This window comes from Notolepis coatsorum, assembly GCF_963971535.1.
Source record: "Notolepis coatsorum genome assembly, chromosome: 10".
Taxonomy (NCBI): domain Eukaryota; kingdom Metazoa; phylum Chordata; class Actinopteri; order Aulopiformes; family Paralepididae; genus Notolepis; species Notolepis coatsorum.
This window is the reverse complement of record NC_140174.1, coordinates 26,289,713-26,314,094: the sequence shown is the minus strand read 5'-3', so window position 1 is coordinate 26,314,094 and position 24,382 is coordinate 26,289,713. Positions and strand designations below refer to the sequence as shown.

General features: G+C 42.7%; 1 protein-coding gene across 1 annotated transcript; it reads right to left on the bottom strand.

Moving 5' to 3' along the window:
* Nucleotides 1-6,776: 6,776 nt before the first annotated feature.
* Nucleotides 6,777-18,634, bottom strand: tefa (TEF transcription factor, PAR bZIP family member a; the record flags this gene model as incomplete). The annotated part of the gene is made up of 5 exons (XM_084322869.1): nt 6,777-6,866; nt 8,864-9,075; nt 12,255-12,475; nt 16,730-17,116; nt 18,514-18,634. 5 exons carry the CDS (start codon nt 18,632-18,634, stop codon nt 6,845-6,847), a joined length of 963 nt encoding a protein of 320 aa, XP_084178995.1. The 3' UTR covers nt 6,777-6,844.
* Between the last annotated feature and the right edge of the window lie 5,748 nt (nt 18,635-24,382).

The following is a 24,382-nucleotide window of genomic DNA, read 5'->3' as shown; positions in this document are numbered from 1 at the left end:
ATAAAAAAAAATTATGAATAATTACCGGTAAATATCGATATTTGGCGTCCCTGTATCAATACAGTATCGCCACGCAAGTATCGCGATACTACTACGTATAGATTTTTTCCCCACCCCTAGTGACCAGTTCACACTGGAATCTGATATTGGCAGTGTAAAAAAATTTATTAAATAAAAATCTGATTTGAGCAATAAATCAGAATTGAGCACAGGCTTGCAGTGTGAACGTAGCCTATTACTCATATTTGCTATGGCATAAGCCTGTTATTTTTCACAATGATGTAGTTTCCTAGTTCCTACAGAAGAAAATGACTTTGTCAAATGAACCATCAGTTGCAGAAATATTCCTGCACTGTTTATGAATCTATGGCCCTGCAAAATGTCATCTGGCCATTTAGACTTGTTTTAACTACTTCAAAAGAGTCAATATTTTCAGTAATTGCACCTGAGGAAGGTCACTTTCTTATAAAGCGGGCATCTCTACAAGCAGGAGTGGGGAGAGCTCACCTGTATCGAGGGAAATGTACACGCTTTCTGTCATTTGACCACAAATTTAGGAGGAACCCATCATTTTACTCGGGCAATGATGGAGGGACCATGTCAGAGAAGTGTTTTAAAAACACATTGCACTTTAAAGTAATTTTTTTTTTACATGTAAAAAAAATTCTGATGTAAAGACCCTTGTGTCAACACAAAATCTGCAACATTTGAAAAGATATAGCAGACATGTGTTGATGAACTACCAAGGTAACTAATTACCAAGTGTTTTATTTTATTTTGTATTACTCTATAGGGCAATTGCTTCCAAAATGGTGGCTGTGGGGTAAAATGAGCCAGTGGTTCAATCTATGATACAGAGAGGACAAGAGCATCAATATGACTTAAAGAAGCAGTTTGCTGGTCATGTTAAACAGCTATACTCCCATCTTACATCTAAGAAATGCAGTGAGATTATACTTTTAACATAGTTAAAAGTAAAAATGTCAAGACTTTTTAGAAAATTAAGGCGAATGTGCTACTCAGTTGTATTTGATAAAGCAAAGATAATTAAGAAAGGAAAGATGTCCAGATTTTGGAAAAGTCAGTTTACATACGTTTTCTCAATTTACCCCTAGCCTGAATCAACTGACCCCTAGCCTGGATTAATTTACCCATAGCCTGAATTAACTGACCCCTAGTCTGGATCAATTTACCCCTAGCCTGGGGCTAGTTGAGCCAGAAGACCAGAAGTCATATTTTTTCATACCTCTTTAATACATATGGATTCTTATCGGTCTTCATTTTTTCTTGCCGAGGTTATTGTATGTAACTGATAAAATAAGATAATCCTTTACATGGGCTATGGCGTCCTCCGTGGACCTGTTGGGGCGATATGAAAATTGCAGGGGATCCAGGTTGATGGGGAGGGAGGAACAGATGTAGCCCTTCACTAGCTTCTCAAAGCACTTCATGGCTATGGAGGTGACAGCTACAGGGCGGTAGTCGTTGAGGCAAGCGGGCTTGGATTTTTTGGGTACAGGGATAATGGTGGACTTCTTCAGACAGGTGGGGATGACAGCCTGTTCTAAGGTCAGGTTAAATATGTCAGTGAATACCGGAGCCAGTTGGTCGGCACAGACTTTTAGGACGCGGCCGGGGATACCGTCCGGTCCTGCTGCCTTCCTGATATTCATTTTCTTAAAGGTCCTCCTCACCTCATGTTCTGTTATCCTGAACACTGAGTCTCCATCGGCAGTGCCCACGCCTCGCATAGAAGGTATTGAGATCATTTGCTAATGAGATGTATAAAGACAATACAATTACGTTACAAAAAATATAGGCAACTGGCTCATCTAACCCCACTCTCCCCACAGTAATAAATCAATACCCTGTTATATAATTTCACAATGTATCACTCCTGATACACTTCCATGTCAACTTCTTGTAGCTGAAACGGGTCCATACACACTTCCTCCACCAGAGGGCCACGCTTCTTCACACTCTCTGTGCGACCTTGTGTGTGAACGTTACACATCACATGACATGGCCAGAATTCTCCTCCAGATTGAGCCGAGCTCACGTTGTGTCCCTGTGTGATTACTCACCGTTTTAAATTGTTTTGGGGGCAGCGGTGGCCTAATGGTTAGAGAAGCGGGTTTGTGACCGGAAGGTCGCCGGTTCAATCCCCGGGACCGGCAGGAAAAATCTGCCGCTGAAGTGCCCTTGAGCAAGGCACTTAACCCCCAACTGCTCCAGTGGAGTTGCTCAGTGGCCAATGGTGTCAGACTGTGGTTGTACTGGGCAGCTCCCAGGTGTGAATGGAACTGTGTGAATGTGAAGCAGGGCGTAGCTGAAAAAGAGCATCTGTGCTCAGCGAACCTACCCTGGGTAAATAAAGGTTAAACAAAAAGTATTTCCGTCGGGTTAGCAATAGATTACGTAAAGGGAATATTGATGCAGACTGTGTTAGAGCTGTGACTCAACAAAGACGTCTGGCTGAAAGAAAACACCAGACTGGCCTCGATTAGTCAACAATACTTTATTATAACTATACTATATACAAGTCGGGACACAAAAGGTAGACACAGAAACCCCATGTACATCGTTTGTTTGTGTTGTTTGTGTGGGGCCTGCTGAAAAATACAAAGATGAACAATATACAAGATTTCAAACCATCCCCTCAAAGAAAAGGAAAAGCGATGCACCAGCCGAAGGGCACGTGGAATCTGCAGAGAAACCAAAAAGCAAGGAAGCGTGCGTCTTGATTGATTGAAAATTGTATTAACAGATTGCAGAATGGGTACAATACAGTACGTCGCTTTTTGAGGTAGATCGGGCACTCTTATCCCAACCGGTAATTCTTGATTGATTGATTGAAAACTTTTAACAGATTGCAGAATGGGTACAATACAGTACAGCTCAATACACACAATTGTTAAGGATGCAGCCCAGAGAAAGATTTTCGTCTTGTTTACATCAGGGTCCCCCATTTTCAATTCATCATAACATATATGACATACATGACATACAGATAGACAGTAATGCTACATCTAGACATTTATGACATACCAGGTGGAGTGGGGAAACTGTACATTGGAGGTGGTTGGGTGGGGTTGGCTAGGCGGGGTGGGGGGGAACTGTACATTGGAGGGGGTTGGGTTTAGACATTTACAGGGGCCAGTTTAGAATTGCAGTCTCCCGTAGGTGCTCTTTGAGAGTGGTTTTGAAAGTGGGTAGTGATTCACATTCATTTACAGCTGTACTGGGTAGGGCGTTCCACATTGATGTGGCATAATTGCGAAACGTGTTTAGTCCCTTGTTTGAGCCGAATCTGGGTTTAACATGATTTGTGGAGCTCCCTCTGGTGTTGTGGTCGTGGCATTCACTGACCTTTGGGAAGTATTTTGTCATGTACATGGGTACCTAACCTTAGTGGTGTAGTGTATCTTGTAGACCAGGCCCATTGCAAGTTGCTGTACTCTGTCGTCTACTCTAAGCCATCCTAGGTTGTCAAAGTGGGCAGGGGTGAGGTGGGTTCTAGGTGTAAGGTCAAGCAGTAGTCTGACCAGTTTGTTTTGTGATGTTTGTAATTTTGTTTTTAGCGCCTTTGAGGTGCTTTGGTACCATGAGGTGCAAGCATAGTCGTAGTACCCTTGAATGAGTGCTCCTGCCAGAGTCTTCAGGGTATTCTTGTTTACCAGAGAGGAGATCCGGTACAGGAATCTAGTTCGTTGGTTGACTTTTTTTTATTACATTGGATGCCATTTTGTCACAGGAAAGATTTGCCTCTAGGATGGAACCCAGGTATGTAATTTCATCTTTCCTTGTGACAATATTGTCACCCACTGTAACTGAGAAGCCGTCGGTCTTGCTGAGTTTGTTATTTGAAACGAAGAGAATGGACTCTGTTTTACCCAGGTGTAATGATAGTTTGTTATCAGCGAGCCAGGTGCAGATTCTGCCTAGTTCCGAGCTTTTTGTCCACTTTTTCTCCTCCTTTTTTCTATTTTTCTCCCATCCCAATTTAGCCGTGCCAATTCTTCCCTCCCCTGTCTTGATCGTTGCTCGCATGTGCCCCCCACTGGTCGGTTGTAGGGAGGATAGAAGCCCATCACATGTCCCCTCCGATACATGTGGAGGCAGCCAGTCACATCTTTTCACCTGCCAGCGCAGACTCTCATTTGGTGAGGAATAACGTGTAGGAGGCTCACACTGCCCCCACCATTTTCTTGTCTTTGCTGTGCAGGCTCTCCAACCGACCTGTAGGAGTCGCTGTTCACAACGACCAGACTACCACCCATCGACTTCCCTCCCGCAAAATCTGCCAATTGAGTCAGTATGACGGCCGGCCCAAGCCGGAGGCAACGCTGACAGCCGGATTCGATACCGGTGTCTCTTGCGTTGGTGACGAGCGCAATGTCCGCTGCGCCACCCAGCCGCATTGTCTATATATCTTGTCTATATATAGTCAACATTATTCTTACTTGGTCTGTCTATTCGTTCAAAGTTCCACTACAAAATGTCTAGTGATTTATTCATTTGAACGGGGGGGGGGTCAGTAGTAAACATTGTAAGGCTAGGAGCGCTTCAGAAACGTAGCGTCCCCAGAGAGAACCCAAAGGACTTAGCTGAAACTACACAACCATTACTGTAAAATAAAAGGTCTCCCGGTCTTTTAATTTCAACAGTAGATTTAGGGCCAGTCCCAATAACCCCACCTCGCGAGATGCCTAGTTGCCATGCAACCAGTAGCCAGCCTAGCCAGCTTTCAACAAGCTGGCATTCTTAACTTGACTGTTTAGCCCAGGGGGTGCAGTTTTACCCTTCTTACCCAACCTTAACACCACAACGGTGTGGTGTTGTAGGTTGGTTGCTACCGGACTAAATATACTAGAACAAATGCATTTACACCTCAACAACTTTGAGAATCCCTCCAAACAGTGTTTTCAGATGCTGATCCGAAACAGAGGGGTAGAAGGGAGGACGTAAAGGACTTAGGTTTTCAGTTTCCCTTTGAGGAAATACACTGGATCTCACACGGCATATTCTCAGGTTGGGATTCCTTTCCACCCTGTTCCAACCCATAAGAGCAAAATGGCCACCGTGCGAATACAATCAATAGGCACAAGGTCACTTTAAAGGGTTGTGCTCCGTGTAGAGCTGTAAAATAAGTCACCACCTCAGCTGTCAAGAGGGGTCAAAGTTCACATACATGGCTCCAGGTTGTAGAAGGTTCCATATATATTTGTGAACAATTCTCAAAAGCAGTTTGGGTAAACAAGTAAAGATAGGTGATTATCAAAGTTTGGTTTGGAGAACATATTTTATTAACTAAAATTAACTAAACTATAACTAAATATTTATTAGTTATTACACCAGATGTACAAACCTGGTTTTATTGTGTTATTTTGTACCGTATAATTTGTAAAATGACTAAACAAATTTAGAAAATATTATTCTGCGAGTATTTACATACGTCAGTGCATTCTACACACAGGACATTTCCAAACGCATTGTGGACAACAAGGGACATGTCATTTGACAACCTGGGCAAAATTCAGGTTAATTCGTCATTAACATGACTCAACTACCATCACAGACTAACACCAGACAAGAGCGACAGTGAGACAGAAAATGTGAGAAACACATAGAACTATATACAATATTACAGAGCGTCATGTACAATTGACCTATCTCAAGCCCCCCCCCCCTCCTTTCTTGATCCTCCAATCACAACTGTCGCTTCCCTAGATCAATTCACACTCCTACACAGAGCTGTCATATCACAGCCCTGCAAATAACCCCAAATCAAGCTTGTCTCAACATTTATGAGTTAGGCACTAATAGGCAGGGATTTAATTATCATAAAAGTAAACAGACTATAGTTCTATTTGTTTTATGCATAAAAAATATGTCCGGGGACCAATAATATAATATTATTTATTCAATATGGGTTTTCTTTATTTAGTTTTTGGTAGATTTTTACTTGTTTGTACTACCGGGCAGTCCGGTAGAGAGAGAGAGAGGAGGAGGGGGAGACAGAGCGGGGGGGAAGACAATAGGACGCCGGGTCCGGGAATCGAACCCGGGTCGGCCGCTTCGCGACGCAGCACGTTACATGGGTCGCCACTTGGGTGCCCAATATTTATTCAATATGTGAATTGAGTTTATAACGTGCATAAAAAGGTAGCACCGGTTAGTTTACTTCCTGTTTGGGCAGAGATGTTTTGACAGTGGAACGTCGTCCCAACTCTCCATAGGAGAATGAGGTCAATTCGGGATCATCCCTATGTTCCCCGGGTTCTATGTTCCCCGCTTTGATTGATTAATAGATTGAACATTTTATAAATATTTATTATTTTATTAATTATTAATGTCCGCCTTGTTTCGAACGGTTAAGATTAGGCCCTCTTTCGAACTGGTTAAGGTTAGAGTTTGGAATCAGGGCTGGTGGTCTAAAATGTTCAATCAATCAATCAATCAAAGCGGGGAACATAGAACCCGGGGGAACATAGGACCCGGGGAACATAGACATGCTCCCGTCAATTCTGAGCCGCCACTGGCGAGGAGCGCTTGTACAACAAGAGCAGCGTGTATGATGGTTCTATTGTCAGTGTTGCTATGTTGCTGTAATTACCTGAAGAAGTTTAAATGATCGGAATCTGACTCATCACAGTCAAGAGAATCTTTTTCAGGACAGAAGTTGTACACACCATCATCACCACTCACACTTCCTCTTCGTCCTCGTCGTCTTCGTCATCTGATCGTTCTGCCGTTGCCTTCACGTACCAATCTGGCCGTTTGATTAGATTTATTTGCTCCATTTCACCATCCAAAAATTAAATCAATCAAATGAATGAGACGTCTACTCGTCGTCCGGTAGCCCGCTTGAAAAGAGGAGAAAGAAAATGAGGATGAGTCACGAAGGAAGGAGGGAGGGAGGGAAGGGTAACATGAAGCAGCAGGGGGAAGTTAAGGTTAGTCACTATATCAAGATATTCATCTCCTCTTATGTCACATGTCAAACTCAAGGCCCGCAGCCCAAATATATTTTCACCCGGCCTCTTATCAATTAATTTTGGCCCGTTGTCTCTCCTAGGCACATTTCAACTGGCCTGTGATGGAAATCAAGCGCATCTCTGTCCCCCTGCGCGGCAATACAAATCACTTTTGCTTTTGTCCTACCATGCTCTGTAAATAACTCATGTACAGATACCGATATGCCCTACTTTGTTTACTTGTTTATTGCACAATGTCGCTCTATTGGTTGGATTCTTATTATATATTATTACTATTGTATTATGCACATCGTTGCGGGCAAGACCCCCCGCATTTCACTGTATACCTGTATGCCGTGACAAATAAAACTCTTGTATCTTGTATCTTTTAAAAGCTCGTCAGTCATCCGTTTTCACTCGGCTCAAGCCGCGGTATTATTCGGTTGCATCCAATTTTACTTTATCAAGTGGATTATTGCTAATTCATCATATCTACTCTGAAATCAAATTATTGGTTTTGTGCAAGATAAATGGTGAGAGATTTTTTCTGTGTGTTGACTGTGTATGTTCCACAATGCGTGGAGAATCGTGTGTGGAGAATCGTGTGCGCATTGCCTGGAGTTGCCTTTTCGGACATGTAGCACACAGTTTGTTATTCTCCGGGGCAGACATGTTTGGTGGACATATGGAAATACTGTGCTTGGTTTAAGCGAGGGGTGGCGCCCAGGTAGAGAGGGCATGACGCAGAAAGCCTCTGCCTGTGTACGGAAGAAACATTTATTTGAATGGCATGTAACTCGACATCTCCAAGTCCAAGGCAATTATCCATAAATGATGCCTCCTTAGTCCTTACCGATTTTTTTTTTTTTATTATCTTTTTCCCCCCTCCTTTTTCCGATTTTTCTCCCATCCCACTGTTAGTCGTTATGCCAATTCCCAATCCCCTTCCTGGTTGTTGCGCACTCCCCCCTACTGTTGGTCCGGGAGGCCGGAGACTGTCACATGCTTTCCTCCGACACATGTGCAGCCAGCCGGCAGCCAGCCTGGCAGCGCAGATTCTCACCGGGAGAGTGTAACGTGTGGAAGGTCACACTACCTCCCTCCAGATCCTACCCTCGCTGTGCAGGCGCCCCGACCAAACTGTAGTGGTCGCTGTCCACAACGCCCAGGACCCACCCATCAGCTTTCCCACCCCTAACACTGCCAATTGTGTTAGTATGAACGACCAGCCAAGCTGATAGCAACGCCGAGAGTTGGATTCGAACCCAGCGTCTCCAGCGTTGATGGCGAGCGCCTTGCCCACTACACCACCTAGCCGCCCTACCGATTTTTTTAAACAGCCCTCATTGTATTCCTTGAGATGCAGAATGAACAGAAGTGCATTTACAACAACATATTGAGCATAATGCATATTGAGCTATGAATACCTTGTTGTTGTTGAACTGATGCGATGTTGACTGCAGTAGGAATGGGCAGTTTCCCTGTGCGTGTGTTAGGGATGGGCACGAGTAATGCTTTCCCAGATCGAGTACTCAGTCAATTTGGAAATGCACAAAGACGAACCTCTGTTTTTATCTTTTAGATAACGCTAACAATCTGTTTGCGGTAATGTTAAGTGTACTACTATCCATGCTCCACAGCTTTCAACTTCCTGCAACAACTCACGCCTTGCAGTGATTTCAAAGCGAGTTTTCTGTTTCATTGGTACTAACAGGCACTTTTGGGGAACGTATTTAGTGGTAACCAAATAAAATACATACATAAAAAAGAAAAACGAGCGTCCTCAAAAACGACTCAAGTTTAGTTGAAACAGTGAGTACTCAAGTAATCTATGACTCACACCCATCTCTAGTGTGTATGTGCGTGTGTTTTCTTTTGTCCCTTACAGTGGTCCGTATTTGTCCTCGTAGCGTGTTGTGATATTCTTGTAGCGGCCGAAGTCCTTCCGTAGCTCTGCGACCTCCGTTCGCAGCGCCACGTTCTCGCGCTCGAGAAACGCCGCCCGGACTGTGATCTGGTTCTCCTTCAGCCGCCTGGCGTCACGGGAGCGTTTAGCCGCTACATTGTTCTTGCTCCTCCTCTGCCAGTACTTTGCATCCTGGAGAGGTGAGGAAGCAGGTAGGCGAGAGAGGAAAAACAATCATTAAAGAATTACCTCCAGAACATTATGTTCTCCAGCCAATGTGAAAGTAAAGGCTTCTACCAAAATAACTGAATAACACACACAACATATTTTAACCCTAGACTAGAGCATATGGCGTGGGTCAAAATGTATGTTGTGTTGTTCCTAAAATAAAACAAAACAAAAAAACGTGTTTGTGACCCCCATCAATGTACATTTCTTATTAATCTCTTAAACCTTTTGAGAAATTGAAAAGATAAGATCAGATATTCCTTTATTGATCCCCTTGGGGAAATGCGGGCGCCATAATATAAAAATATGAGAAAAACAGTATACACAAGGTGCAGGTGAGGGTCTGTACCCTAACTGGCATTATATACGTCATACGTTATAGTAATTATATGATCATTTTGTATCACATTATTATTTTTTTTGTTTTCTGCAGTTTATTCCATTTGTACGGAAAACACAATGCAAGTCCCACTTTTTCATATAAAACACAATGGTGAGTGAGAAAGGCATCTCTAGTGATAAAACACAGTGCACTGTGATACACAGCGTCCAGGGGTTGCAAGGTGCAGGGAGAGGCATGCATGTACAGAATGTCACCGTAATCAAATACAGACGGAATTGTTGATTGTACAATGGTCTCCATCAGGGGCGGATTTAGGATTGTAGGAGATCCGGGGCTTAGCCCAGATAGGTGCCCGCTTTTTTTTTTTTTTTTTTTATTATTATTTATTTTTTGGCAGGCAAGGGGTTGTTTGGAGGGGGTCAGGCACGACCCCCTCCACGGCAGTTTATTTTTTTAATTTAATGAACCTGTACGTGCAATTTCCTGCAATATAGAGCCTTCAATCTTGACCAATAAAGCTGCTCTTTTCACTATAAAACTCAGTTAACCATAACGTAGTTATGGTTAGATTTATATATTGGGGGCGGATATATCATATTTTTCATATGATCAAAAAGTGGTGGAGCAAGAGCATACCTTTGCTCCCCCAAGTTCAATAGTGGGAGAGCAGAGATGCTCCGAATGCTCTTATGGCCAGGCGTCTATGATTCACTGATACAAAGTAAAATAGTGCAGTGCAATAAAATAGTTAGGAAAATAGAATAAAATAGAATAAAATAATGCAATAGTGCATTGCAATAAAATAGTTATCATCGTATTCTTTCGGGAGGCCGGTAAGGAGTGCATTACAGTAGTCGAGTTGGCTTGAGATAAAGGCATGGATCTGGTTTTCAGCGTCCTTTTGATTTATAAATGGCCGTACTTTAACTATGTTTCTAAGGTGGAAGAATTAAGTTTTTGTCAACTTGTTGATTGTGATTTAAAGCTTAGGTCTGAGTCTACCATAACACCAAGACTTAACTCACTCAAATACAGTTAGCAGCTGGATAGACCACAGATGGAAATTAGCTTCTGCTAAATCTGGTGCAAACATATTTTCATGTAACAATGATGAATAGTCAAAAAGAAAATAATAATTTTTTTTTTATTTATAAATAGATTCTGGGCTTTTCAGAAAACATTCAGGGCTTGAGCCCAAGTAGCCACCCCCTAGCCCCGCCCCTGGTCTCCATACTGGTGGGAGAAAAGCACGATTTATTTCTATACAATAATCTCATTTTTAGACAGGTGTTCCACATGGGTGTACAAAGAAAGTCCTTAAGTAGTTTTATACTACTGTTAGTTCCGACCAAGTCCTTTGATTGGAAAAGAGGCATTTTATATTTTTTATATTATATGATATTCAGTATAACAGCATTGGGACTTTTGACTATATGTATCTGAGCGTACGTGGTGTTGAAGTGACATAGAGCATATAGCCAAGGGATACAGTATTAACAACTTGTTGATTCATAGAGCATACAGCTAATGGATACAGTATTAACAACTTGTTAATTCATAGAGCATACAGCTAATGGATACAGTATTAAACAACTTGTAAATTCATAGAGCATTTATGCTCATTTTATAGCCTATACTATTTTATGTTCATTTATGTCTACTTTACTGCTGTGAAGCACTTTGGGCTACAATTCTTTGGGCTACAAATAAAGTTTATTATATTATCACACACAGGTGTTAATAATTAGGCAAAATGAATGGTCGTTATAAATATCAGATTGTAACAAACTTGCAGAGTATCAAAAAGCAGGGTAGTGTTAGAACTTATGAGCGCGGTCTAACTTGACTATAACAAACTTGCAGAGCAAAGATGGATATATTTTCACAAATAACATTTGAGTTAAATTACGAGTGGTCGTCAGGAGAGGACGAAGGCCTACTTCAGTGCAAACCTGCAGGTGTGCTGATACTATGACACCAGCCAACCTGGACGCATCTATTCGAATCCTAACACATGTATGCTTCCGCGTCCGCGTTTTGCGCTCTGATTGGCCACTGACGTTTCTGGTCGCGCCAATCGTGTGACGGCAAGTTCTTTCGCCGGTTAAGCTTAGGCACTCTTTCGAAGTTGGTTAAGGTTAGAGTTTGTCTTAGAGCAGGGCGATAGAACGCCAGCCCGGATTCCAAACTCTAACCTTAACCAACTTCGAAAGAGTCGCCTAAGCTTAACCAGTGATAAACTAGGCGTTAGGTAGTTTGCTGCTGGTCGAGGCGGAAATGGGCGCGTCACGCAATTGGGCGCACATGTCACATGACCAGAAACGTCAGTGGCCAATCAGATCGCACCAGAAACGGCAGTGGCCAATCAGATTCGCAAAACGCGAACGCGGAAGCATACATGCGTTAGGATTCGAATAGACGCGACCTGCACAAACTAGAGGAGAGCAGAAATGAAGCTAACACCGTGAGGCAAACAACACAGGCTTTGAACTGCCTTCAGACACGCTACCTCTCAGAAATATGAATAATCAACATTCACAGAAGATCGAGCTGAATACAGTCTTGAGGATCCATCCAAATGACTAAAGGGGAGCGCTATGGCATTAGCAGCTACCATGGGCTTCAGGCAGGTTTAGACTGCTATATCAACGAGCCTTCGCTTAGCCGTTCAGGTCTAAACCCTGACTGCTGTGGTCGGTTGTGAAATCATATAAGCATCCATAAATCCTTAAATTTACTATGGGAATTGTAACAGAAGCCATCATTACTAGTCCACTTCTCCTCGTCAGCCCATCCTCACCTTCTGCTCATTGGGCACATACACCTTCTTGGCCTTCTTGATCATGGGCTGCGGCTTGAGTTCCTCATCAGAGAACTTGTGCTTGCGTGGGTCAAACAGCTCTCCTCCGGGCACGCTGGACAATACCAGGTCGGTGGGATCTGGCTCGAAGTTCACCTCCACCTCAATTTCGTCAGGGTTGGTGGGTTCAGGGGTCACTCTGTCTGTCTCTGTCGTCACCTCTGTAGTGAAAGAACGGAGACTGTTGTGAAGGGCCAGATTAACACTGAGAATCTACGTTTATTGTTTTATATAACTTGTATATTATTTATATATATAAGCTATATCCCTTTAAGCCTCCGTTTGAATCATAGCATTATTCGCTTTCCTCATTGGATAATGCCCTTGACGTTCGCGGCGCCAAGGACCGCGCCCCTGAGACAGGTTCAAAGGCGAGTCTGGACAAGTTGGGACATGCCTGGTGCCAGCGCATTGATTCCAGACAAGAGCTGAGGCTGGGCACTAGAAAGCCCTCTAAGTATATATATCGTGGAAGGCGCGAACAGTAGCAGTTCGGTGAAACAGTGTGTTCGTCTAAGTAGCAGTTGTATGAAGTAACGTGAAGTTCGTCCGGAGTAATGCAACAGCAGTAGCTGCACCTAGCGTATAGCAGAGTCAAGTTCGACCTAACTTAATGTGAAGAAAAGAGTCGTCATTTAGTGTGCATCGTATTACAGCAGTTCGTTCGGTGTGCAGCATTAACAAGCAGTTTGTTCGTTTAGTAACTAGCGTGAACCTTAGCAAGTGTGTGTGGACTTAAAGTAATTAGTGCCAGCACACGAGGTGGGCCTAGTAGCAGAACTATTGGACATGTGCGCATTGGAACCTACCGCGGCGATATTGTAGAACCATTATTGGTTGGATTATAGTGATTGTGGAAACGTAGTACCGTGGAGAAGAGCATAGTTAATACCCACTGTCGTTTGGATTTAACTACCCTGAGGATTACATCGGGCTAGCTTCGGGGATGAAGCTGGCTGGCTATCATCATTGCTATCGGGCATTGGATTACAGCTATTACCTTGCTACTGAGCACTTGGATTATAAAGACCGGATCCGTATGAGAACCCCTTTTCTTCAAGTGAACAGCCTGAGTATCCGTACCTTCTTCCTTCCTCTGGAGCTTACAACTCTGGGAGGATATCACCTGTCTCCAGCGGTACCCTCGTTTGCCCCCCTATATTGCCATCCCACGCCAGGCGGCGTTTGGTCTAGTATACCTAGCTTAGGAATTATTCATTCCCACTGACTTTGCTACTCGCTGACTTTCTAATATCATTCGCCATAAAAGAGCGACCAAGTCATTCCCATTTGTATATTGGCTGCATAATAATAAATACTGTAAATGATATCTCCTTGTCACCGTGCCGTCTATTCTGAGTGTCTGCCATATTTAACTGTACTGTCTGGCAAGTAATAATAATAATATGTAGTAGTGGTTTAATCTATCACAATCTTTAATACAGTCAGGGTTTTGTAACCCCTCAGTTACAGAGACAAAAGACTTTAGTGGATTGTCTAAAATTGTGGCTCTCAAAATCTTTCGGTTTATGGTCCCTAAAAACAGATACAATAAAATTAATAAAATAGATTTGCCCCCTCCCCCTCGACATGGTCAAGAAACTTTGACACTGAAGAATGATTTTCATCTTCCCTGTTCAGGCTATGTAACTTGACTAATGATTAGAGGACTTGAAATATTAATTATATCACAAGAAGAAAGCATCCATACTATTAGATATAAACACCATAATGCATTTGTATATGTTTTTGCCATCCCCCAAAATGATCTTGCGACCCTCCTTACTAATTAATTTCTTCCCCTAACCCTCTGAGACACACATACATGTAATCATTTCACCAGGGGGCCATAGAGCAGGATAGGCCATTTCACCAGGGCGTATTTAGAGCAGGATAGGGCCATTATGTTGTACGAGCACACTGCAGGTTTAAGGGTAGCCTTTGCTCAAGCTTTCCCCCCCTTTTTCCTTGAATTCTTCATATATTTGTGTAAATAGGAATTCCAAATTAGCATGATTCTCACAGTCAGTATTTCACAAATAATCCGTTGGATTTTCCTTGATGAAGCAGAAATGGCTAAGAAATGGCTGTTTATAAAACAGGCCCATCGGCTTACTGCCCATCAGCAAATTGTTCACACAATTAAATAAATGAGTGGTACTGTCTGTAATTGTCTCACTCTAAAGTAAATAATCATTCCTGGAAGAACCAATAGGGTAATCAATGAGGCTGCTGGCTGTGGATAAAGTAGTTGGCCTCAAGGTGACAAACATGAACTTAAACCCAAATAATACAGTTTATTTGACTATGACACACAGACAACTTGTTGACAAGCCAATAGTAAACAATTCTCACCTCATAGCACTGGCCTCCAAGAGCAGGGTCTATTTTTGCCACACCAACTATTCCTACACGGGGCACATACGTGAGACGAGTGACATGCAAAAGACTTCAGTGCAGGTCATGTGGACCTGCTACCCGTGACAGAAGAACCAAATTAACTCAAATTGTGATCTAGTATCAGTATAGTATTTGGGGTTATAGTCTTTGGCAAGTCTTTGACTAGATGTTCAAACCGATTAAGTGTACTAGACTATCTCTACAGCCCCACACAGGAGACACAGGATCAAATTACAGACTGAAGCCTCAAACCCCAAATCGCTCCTACTTGGTAATGGCAGTGTAAGCAGAGACCTTTCAAAGGGAGACTAACCACGTCCTTTTTCAGACCAAACCTTCCTGAGGACTCCCTGAGAGGAACTATCCACTGGGGAGCTCCCCCGAGAACTACATATCGTTCAGACTTTTTTTCTGTTTGCATTTGCACGGCTCTCGTCACTTCCTGTATGGCAGCAGCATTGGTGGGCTTACTGGTAAATGGACTACATTTATATAGCGCTTTTATCCAAAGTGCTTTACAAGTTATGCCTCACATTCACACACCGACGGCAGAGGCGACCATGTAAAGTGCCAACCTGATCATCGGGAACATTTAGGGGTTAAGTGTCTTGAAGTGCTCAAGGACACTTCTACATGTCCTTGAGCACGTCAGGAGACAAGAGCGGACACAGGCTCCGTTCACCTCAATAACAGATGTTGAGGTTTTGGCAGATTGTGGCAATTCTTTTTTTGCTTTACCATAGAAGCCAAGGAAAATATTGGACTGTATCCTACAAGTTGAAGGTGTTCCAAACATTTTGACACTGCGGCACGGTGGTGTAGTGGTTAACACTGTCGCCTCACAGCTAGAAGGTCCAGGGTTTGATTCCCGCTTGGGGACCAGGTTTCCGTGTTGCCAGGTACCCAGGTGGGGTATCTCCCAGGCCTTTCTGCGTGGAGTTTGCATGTTCTCCCCGTGCTCGCAAGGGTCCCCCCCCCCCAATAAGAGAAACCCAATGGAAAAACATGCACAACAGATCGCTAACTAGGACTGTACCGAATGTAATTTTTTTTACATTAGAAGCTTCTATTTTATGACGTAATCCAATTTTTTGTTTGTTTGTTTGTTCTCAAACTAAATCCTCAATTTGAATAAAGTGATTCATCTGATTAAATTAGTCTTTTCTTTAATTAAATGAACTTTCTTTAATGAATATAACTCATCAGTTTCATCAACATAAATAATCCAATAAGGGCACGGTTGGTACGAAAGTGATGGTGACGTCTTAATGGAGCGCCGAGTGCCAAGTGGATGCAGATAGGCTACATCATTTATGATAAATGTTTTATTTAAATTTTTATGACAAGTCATATACTATAATAGTATAATACTATAATATTAGTGTAGCCTAATTTTTATCTGCAACTGTGAAGAAAAACCCCATTGGTTTTAACAGAATGAATAGACACATACAAAATATATATAAAAAATCTTTTTTATAGACATTTGTATTAAAAATAAAAAAATTTAATGTTGATTTAGAATTCGAATGTCAACATTATGAACGAAGCTTCGAACTATTCGGTACAGCCCTATCGCTAACGCTGTCACGTCCCTGACGAAGACGGACAGGAGCACTCGGATTGGTCCCCGGGGCGTGGCCCCACGTCACAGCCCCTATCTGCTCCCGGCTGACCTTGGGGGGGAAGGACGACGGGATGGGTCAAGTGCAGAGACTCAATCCCATCGGCGACCCAACTAACATGCATGTGTGTGTGTGTTCCTGTGTGTGTGCCGCCCATCGCATGTGTGTCTGCCTGCATGCCAAATAAAGACTTCTCCAAAGTCCAGTTTTTAAATTAAATGTTTCTGACCTGTAAACCCAGCATGAAACAAGTTTGTTTGAGTCCAGTGATGTCGCAGTTTTAACGACCATTTTGGCTCAGCTGTGGAAGGCGACCATCTTCCTTCATTGGAGTATCTTTGGTGTAACTACCTGTCCTCCCCTCCTACCACCCCTTTGCTCTCCACTCACCTGTGCTGACATCAGCGCTGATGTCCGATTGGTCGACGGTGATGGTGACCACGTCTTCTCGACACTGGTCCAGCTCCAGAATAGGCAGCAGAGACACCGGACTGGCGGGCTTCTCTGCCCGGGCAGGTGGAGTAGCTGTCGCTTTCCCATCCTTTTGAGCGTCTCCTCTGTCCATGGTCTTCTGGGAGTCCTCGTCGGAGGTGGTGGGAATGCCGTTTTCTATGAGGAACTCCTCCAGGTCCATATACTCCAGGTGGAAGGTCTCGCCATTGTAGGGGATGGTCTTGTCCCAGATAGCCGGGGTCAGGGCCGCCGACGGGCCCATCCCGCTGCCCCCACTCCCCATGTCCACATTGTCCCACTGCAACTGTTTCTCCTTGTCCGTTTCTGAAAAGACAGCAAATGCATGAATGCTTACACACACACTCGCTCTGCGTTGTGTGTAGATTCGACCCCTGGGATCGCCCTGAGTGGGAATTGAACCCCGGTCTCCCGCGCCACGGGCGACATCGCAGACCACTATACCAAGAAGTGAATTCACTCCTTGGTAATGTGTCTGGATGCCTCTGGGGAGTGAGTTTACTTGCAGTACTGCTAACGTCCACAGTCACTTCACAACACTTTGAAGTCCATCGTGACTGTGGAGTCTGGATATACTCGTGGTACCTCCGTTACACACACGCACTGAGTTTAGTCTATATTTGAAGTTCCATGGTGAGGGATTTTCATGGACATTGAGAAGGTTATGTGGCATAAATGGTAGGCTAAACGGTGCATTTATATAGCGCTTTTATCCCAAGCGCTTTACAATTTGTTCCTCACATTTTTACCCATTCACACACCGAAGGTGCCAACCTGCTCATTGGGAGCCGTATGGGATAAGTGTCTTGCTCAAGGACACTTCGACACGCTGCCCGGGAGGAGCGGGAATCAAACCGGGAACCTCCGGATTACCAGACAACTGCTCTACCTCCCGAGCCACTGTCGCCCCACATAGTGACTTAAGCCAGAAGTCATTGGAGTCCAGAGCAGAGGTGAGAGGTTTTCATGGGCATAATATAGGTGACATGGAGCAAGAAGTTCTTTGTGAACACCAGAGCCTCCAGAGGAGCATATAGGACAGCTAGTTCAGTAACATATTTTGTACTTTTATGTGTCTTGTTTTTTTTATTACATTTCGCCTCTTACCTTTTTGTATTAATTTCATACTACTGGCGTTTTAAAGTAATTTTTTCCCTCACCTCCTCATAATCTTTTGGGCTTCCCTGCTAATCAATGTTTTTTATTATTTTGTATGATACTCTCACTGTTTTGGATGAGTGTTTATTATAACAATGTTATTATTATTATTATTATTATTATTATTATTATTATTATTATTATTATTATTATTATTATTATTATTATTATTATTGGCACCAATGTAAGGGGGGAATTCACATCATAGATCAGGCATAGTCTTTGCAAGGTAGATAACCCATGATTGTTTGTAGTTGTAGCCTACTAAAACCTCCTTCCTCCAAAGTATTTTATTGTAAAATATATATAGTACAATATATAATATATTCCAATTCATCCACTGTTTATATATTTTTTTCAGAATTCCAGAACTAAACCAAAAGCTCATGTTCTAAAGACTAGAGTTTTACAACTGTTCTGTCAGTGCCTTAGCAAGCACTTTCGTGTTTTGTTTTGGGGGGGTTTCGCGGTAAAAATACAATATATATAAAAGTCATTACTCTACAAGTCACTCGTCCACACGCGAAGCTGCTGGACTTACTTACCATCGTCGCCCTCCAGCAAATTCAGCGGGGGGATTTCCATTATTTTCTTCAAAACCACGGGGATGCCGCCCGGGCTGCCCGTAGTTGTTTCCAGCGTAATGGTTATTGGTTCTCCAGACATTTTGTCACGTTGGAATCACGGAATCATAAAACACTTCCACAGTAATCCTGTTTGGCCAACGACGAGCGCAGACTAGTATCCAGTTTATTTCACTGTTGATGGAAAAAGGTCCGCCAAGATCCAGTAGAGATAAATATCGTTCAAGTATTCAACAAATCATCTCCGACTGAGCTGGCCGAATTCTCTAAATATAATACACAAACGTCTTGCTATTGATAATAAGTAAGCGCACCTCTTTAAAGACGTGCTACACGCTGACCGGACCGGTGTTGATAGGTAGCTCTCGTGTCATGAATATTAAGTTACCCAGTGCAAAAGAGGCGGGGCATCTATAGGGGAACCAATGGCTATCGGTCTCCAAAGCAGAGAGCCCATTGGTTGAACTGAATTGGTTGTTATATCTCGAAGACACTCGGACGTCACGAGACCGCCGCCATCTTGGTATTGGGGAAACAAACGGATTTCTACGATCAAATAATGCGTTGAGCTCCGTTTTTATTACATATTTGTATCACATTCTTGTTAATGTCATAACCTTTTCATATAATTTGTTTTGAAAATATTGAGGTCAACATGGCATTTCACTATTTCAGCCTTTCTGGTGATTCTAAGTGCATGTTTCCCCCAAGCCATAGACATGCACGTAGACAGAAAGTTTTGATTGAATTGATTGAAAAGTTTATTAACAGATTGCAGAATGGGTACAGTACAGTACAGCTCAATACATACAATTGTTAAGAGGATGCAGACCTGAGAAAGACCTTCGTCTTGTTTCCATCAGGGTCCCCCATTTTCAATTCATCAAAAAAGTTAAAAAGACAGGAAGTTGACTTCGAGGACATTACATTACGTTACAGAAAAAGAGAATGAAAAACAGTCTAAACAGATTCTACTCAGATCCTCGATGGAAGAAAGTATTTTACCTCGACAGGTATGCAGTTTTTTTTGGCACAGATTTTTTATTTTTTTTGCCTTGAAATAGAGAAGCTGAAAAAGGTAGCAGCGTATGAAACTTTTGTATCACAAACAGTACTGTATTTGCAAATCTGGTATATGTCATAAATGTATAGATGTAGCAGTATACTGTCTATCTGTATGTCGTGTTCTATAAATACCTCCACATCACCATCATCAGTAGATGCCTATTGCAGTTTTATGCTATTTGAGAAATATCCGCAAATAATTAGTTTAATGCCTCAAGGTCACTTAAATTTGCCCAAGTATCCTATTGCTCCCATTATATCACATGTCCCCAATTTCCTCACATGGCACAACATGTGCTGTATCTGTTGCTGTTCATATGTGTGCACGCACTAGCCAATGGGGCTGCAGCGCCACGGTTGATGCAAGGCGTTATTTGTCAGATTTTGGTCAAGCTGCAATGCCGCAAGTCGTTATAATTTTAACCTTAAGTGTTGTTATTATGAACATATACCAGGGGTGTAAAAAGTACCCAGAAATTATACTTAAGTGAAAGTATGGGTACTGTCTCAAAATCTGACTCAAGTAAAAGTCAGAGTATCTGGCTAAAAACACACTTGAGTAAAAGTCAAAAAGTCCTACTTTTAAATGTACTTAAGTACTAAAAAGTAAAAGTAATTTTTAATTTTTTTTAAAGGATTCCATCATCGGCCAAGTTTTCATTTTAACTATACATTGCACCAGGTGAGTTAGTTGAAGAGGTGAGCCAATTAGTGAAATCATCAGCTGGTGTTTAGGCAAGGCTGGAATGAAACCAAGCATACACTCTGCCCACAATGGAATGTGTTCTGCGATAGACAATGCTGAAATGAAAGAACAGAGGACATTTAATTTAATAATGTCATTTATCAGCTATCTGTGATAGGAGTGCACTCCCTGCAAGAAGAATCACATATTAGTTGTTTCTCATGAGTGGGATTCATCCAAAAACTGAGATAAGAGTGTTCTTCATTACTGGAAAAGATTCACTCGGAGGCGCTTTAACAATGGTCACTAGAAGGCTTGCCAGGGGCAAGGTCATCTCTTTAGACTGAGGAATTTAACAGTCAGTTTTCCAAACACCCCACCCCACACATCAATCCCCACCACATCCCCATCCAAGACACACACCCAGACTTGTCACTGACTCTATTCTTCTGATAGCAGGTGTTTAATCAAAGATCCCCGCTTTCTAGTCTTGCACAAGGACCAATCAGCATGGGTATGGGCGGGTTCATTTTCCATTGATGGGGATTTGATTGGCTGTTTACCTGCGGTCGCAGGATTAATAACGTTAGTTTGACCAGATAAACAATTCAAAAATACTCATTAAAATGGTTGGACCTGCAAGATTTGTACTTTGTACTTTGTAGGTCTGCATTTTAAATGTAAGGAGTAAAAAGTATGTTTTTTTTCTCTGAAATGTAATGGAGTAAAAGTACAAAGTATACAAACCTAATAATACTCGAGTAAAGAACAAATCCCCCGAAACAGTACTTAAGTATTGTAACGAAGTACAATTACTCAAGTACTTTACACCCCTGACATATACCCTAATCACTCCCAGTACCTAAAATGTTAAATAAATGTAAACATTTTCTTCTGTCATCTAGCATCTACCATGCGATAAAAAAGCGTGCTGCGCTCACATGTAGCCAGGCCATGATGAGAGTCCCACCCGCTGGCGGCAGAGATGCATAGTGTGGACGACAGGTGGAGCAGGATCTCTTGTCTCTTTTACTCATGCACCTACCGCTACCGCCTACCGGTATCATCACTGACCAGGACACGCTCACTACCTGCTGCATATAAACAGGGACTGTTTATTTACTCTCCATTCCAAGTCAATTTCCTGTCGAAAAGGACAATAGTCCTATGTAGAGTCTATTAGAATAGACTGGAGGAAAGCCAGAACCGAACCCAGAGCTCCAGGTTCCTGGCCTCACGTTACTCCTGGAAGATGTGACACTTAATTCCCTGCGTAACGGTTAACCGTGGTGGTGGGTGGAGCAGGTGCCCTTACGGATAGTATTGATCACAGAGGAGTCAGTTACATCTATCCTCTCCAAATTTGGCCTTGGCTTCCAGCATCCAAGCCACCAGTCTCTGCCAGGAGGATGGAATGCCGTGCTGTGCGGTTTGGATAGGCACAATCTATAGACCACCAGAACAGAGTGGCTTTTATGACACACTTGATGGGTGCTTAACTGGGGTGGAGGGCGTAGAAAAAATCCTTATTGGGGACTGGAACACGGATATGCTACGTAAAGCAGCACCCGTCTTCAAGGCCTTCAGTAGATTTTCTGATCTGCACGGTTTCAGCCAGCTAATCACCCAACCCACAAGGGTGTGTGAATCAACCCAGACTACCATTGACCTCATCCTGACCTCCGACAAGTCCATGATCTCCAATAAAGGGGTGATAGCATGCAGGTTAAGTGATCATTATATGATATTCTGTTCCCGCAAAAAGCTAAAGCAAAAGGCTGGCTGTCACAAAATGGTCACATCTAGAGACCTCAAAACGTACTCTAGCGAGGCCTTTAACCTTGAACTGAAGAGCCTGGACTGGTCAGATGAACTCAATGGTACACTGGTTGAAGAAACCTGGCTTGGCTTCAAAACCAAATTCTCAACAATACTAAACAACATGGCCCCCCTAAGAACCACCAGGGTAAAAAATCGCGCTGAGCCGTGGATGCACACTGAAATACTGACCGCTATGAAAGCCAGAGACAAAAAATGCTCTGAATTTCATAAAAGTCAGTCAAAGCTTACCAAAAGCACGAGCAGTGAACTCCAAGCCCACGTGACTGAACTCAAACTAGAAAGAAACAGACTAAGAAATGACGTAAACTCCATGATAAAAACTGCAAAAAAAAATTTCATCAATGACAAAACTGAGGAAAACAAAAATAAACCACGTGAACTTTGGAAATTACTCAATAATCAACTAGGCTGCAGTAAAAAACGTAAAACCAGGTTCTCAAACATAAACATAAAGACGGACAACACGCTCATCACAGACAAACTGGATGTAGCCAATTACTTAAACACTTTCTTCACAAACATAGCCACAACACTGGTAAACAAACTACCCTCCCACTCAGGGCAGTATGGGGTAGAACACATAGTAGCATACTACAAGAACCTAGGCGTCCACAAAGACGATTTCAAACTGGAAATGGTAACTACAGATGAGGTACTCAATAAACTGAGCGCCCTCCAACCGAACAAGGCCACTGGCCATGACAACATCCCCTCCAAATTCCTCAGAGACTCAGCAGCCGCCATCACCCCAGTCATCACACACATAATAAACCTCTCCATAAAACAGGGACACGTCCCCAAGGACTTCAAAATAGCGAGAGTAACACCCCTGCACAAAAAGGGCAGCAAATTAGACCCAGGCAACTACCGCCCTGTTTCTATCCTTACATCCATCTCGAAGGTCATGGAAAAAATAGTATACGAACAGGTCGAAAAGTACCTTACGGATAAAAATCTAATCTACGAATTCCAATCTGGCTTCAGAACATCCCACTCCACTGACACATGCCTTCTCTATTTGAACGACCACATCAAGCAAGAGGTGGACGCAGGCAAATACTGCGGCATGGTCATGCTAGACCTACAAAAGGCCTTCGACACTGTCAATCACACCATTCTGATTGACAAGCTAAAAGCAATTGGTTTTGATAGTTTCAACACGTTTCGCAATTATGCCACAACAATGTGGAACGCCCTACCCAAAGCTGTAAAGGAATGTAAATCACTACCCACCTTCAAAAACACTCTCAAAGAACACCTACGGGAGACTGCAATTCAAAACTGGCCCCTACAAATGTCCTAACCCAGTTGTACAATAAAGACCAAGCATGGCTTTGTCAGTATTCCAATGTACAGCCCCACCCAACCCCACCCCACCTACCCAACCTCCTCCAATGTACAGTTTCCATGTCAAATGTATGTCAGTATTCCAATGTACAGTGTCGTCCCCCCCTACCCAACCTCCCCCAATGCACAGTTTCTATGTCAAATGTATATACTCTTCTTCTGGATTTTTTTAGTATCACAAACAGTACTGTATTTGAAAATCTGGTATGTCATAAATGTATAGATGTAGCAGTACTGTCTATCTGTATGTCATGTGTGTCATATGATGAATTGAAAATGGGGGACCCTGATGGAAACAAGACGAAAGTCTTTCTCAGGTCTGCATCCTCTTAACAATTGTATGTATTGAGCTGTACTGTACTGTACCCATTCTGCAATCTGTTAATAAACTTTTCAATCAATCAATCAATCAATCAATCAATGGAAAGGCCTATGTTTCTATGCTCAATATTGATTTCGATGGACAATTTGAGCCAGTATTCGGGAACACGCACCGCTCTCCTAAAGCTTAGATATTAGAGATTTCTGAATTACGAAGTCAAATCTGGGAGTGCTCCATAGAAAATTAACGAAGTCATAAAATGTCTCTCAAATTTCGAAGTCATAAAATAGCTCTCAAATTTCACCCAAATTACGTTTTTGATTCTGGCTCAGACCTTCTAGCAATGTGAGAATATAAACCTAATTTGGGTGTAAGAGCTCATAAAAATTGTATGACCTCATAAAGTCATAGCACAGGCTAGCCCCTTCCGTGACTGCGATGTGCAAGCCAGGGGCTTTTGAATCCGCAGTCACTCGCAGCTATATAGCTCATTTGGACCACCAAGCACTGCTTATAAGCTCGGGGTGGGTCAAAAATATATCAGATATGAATTTCAACGGTACCCAGCG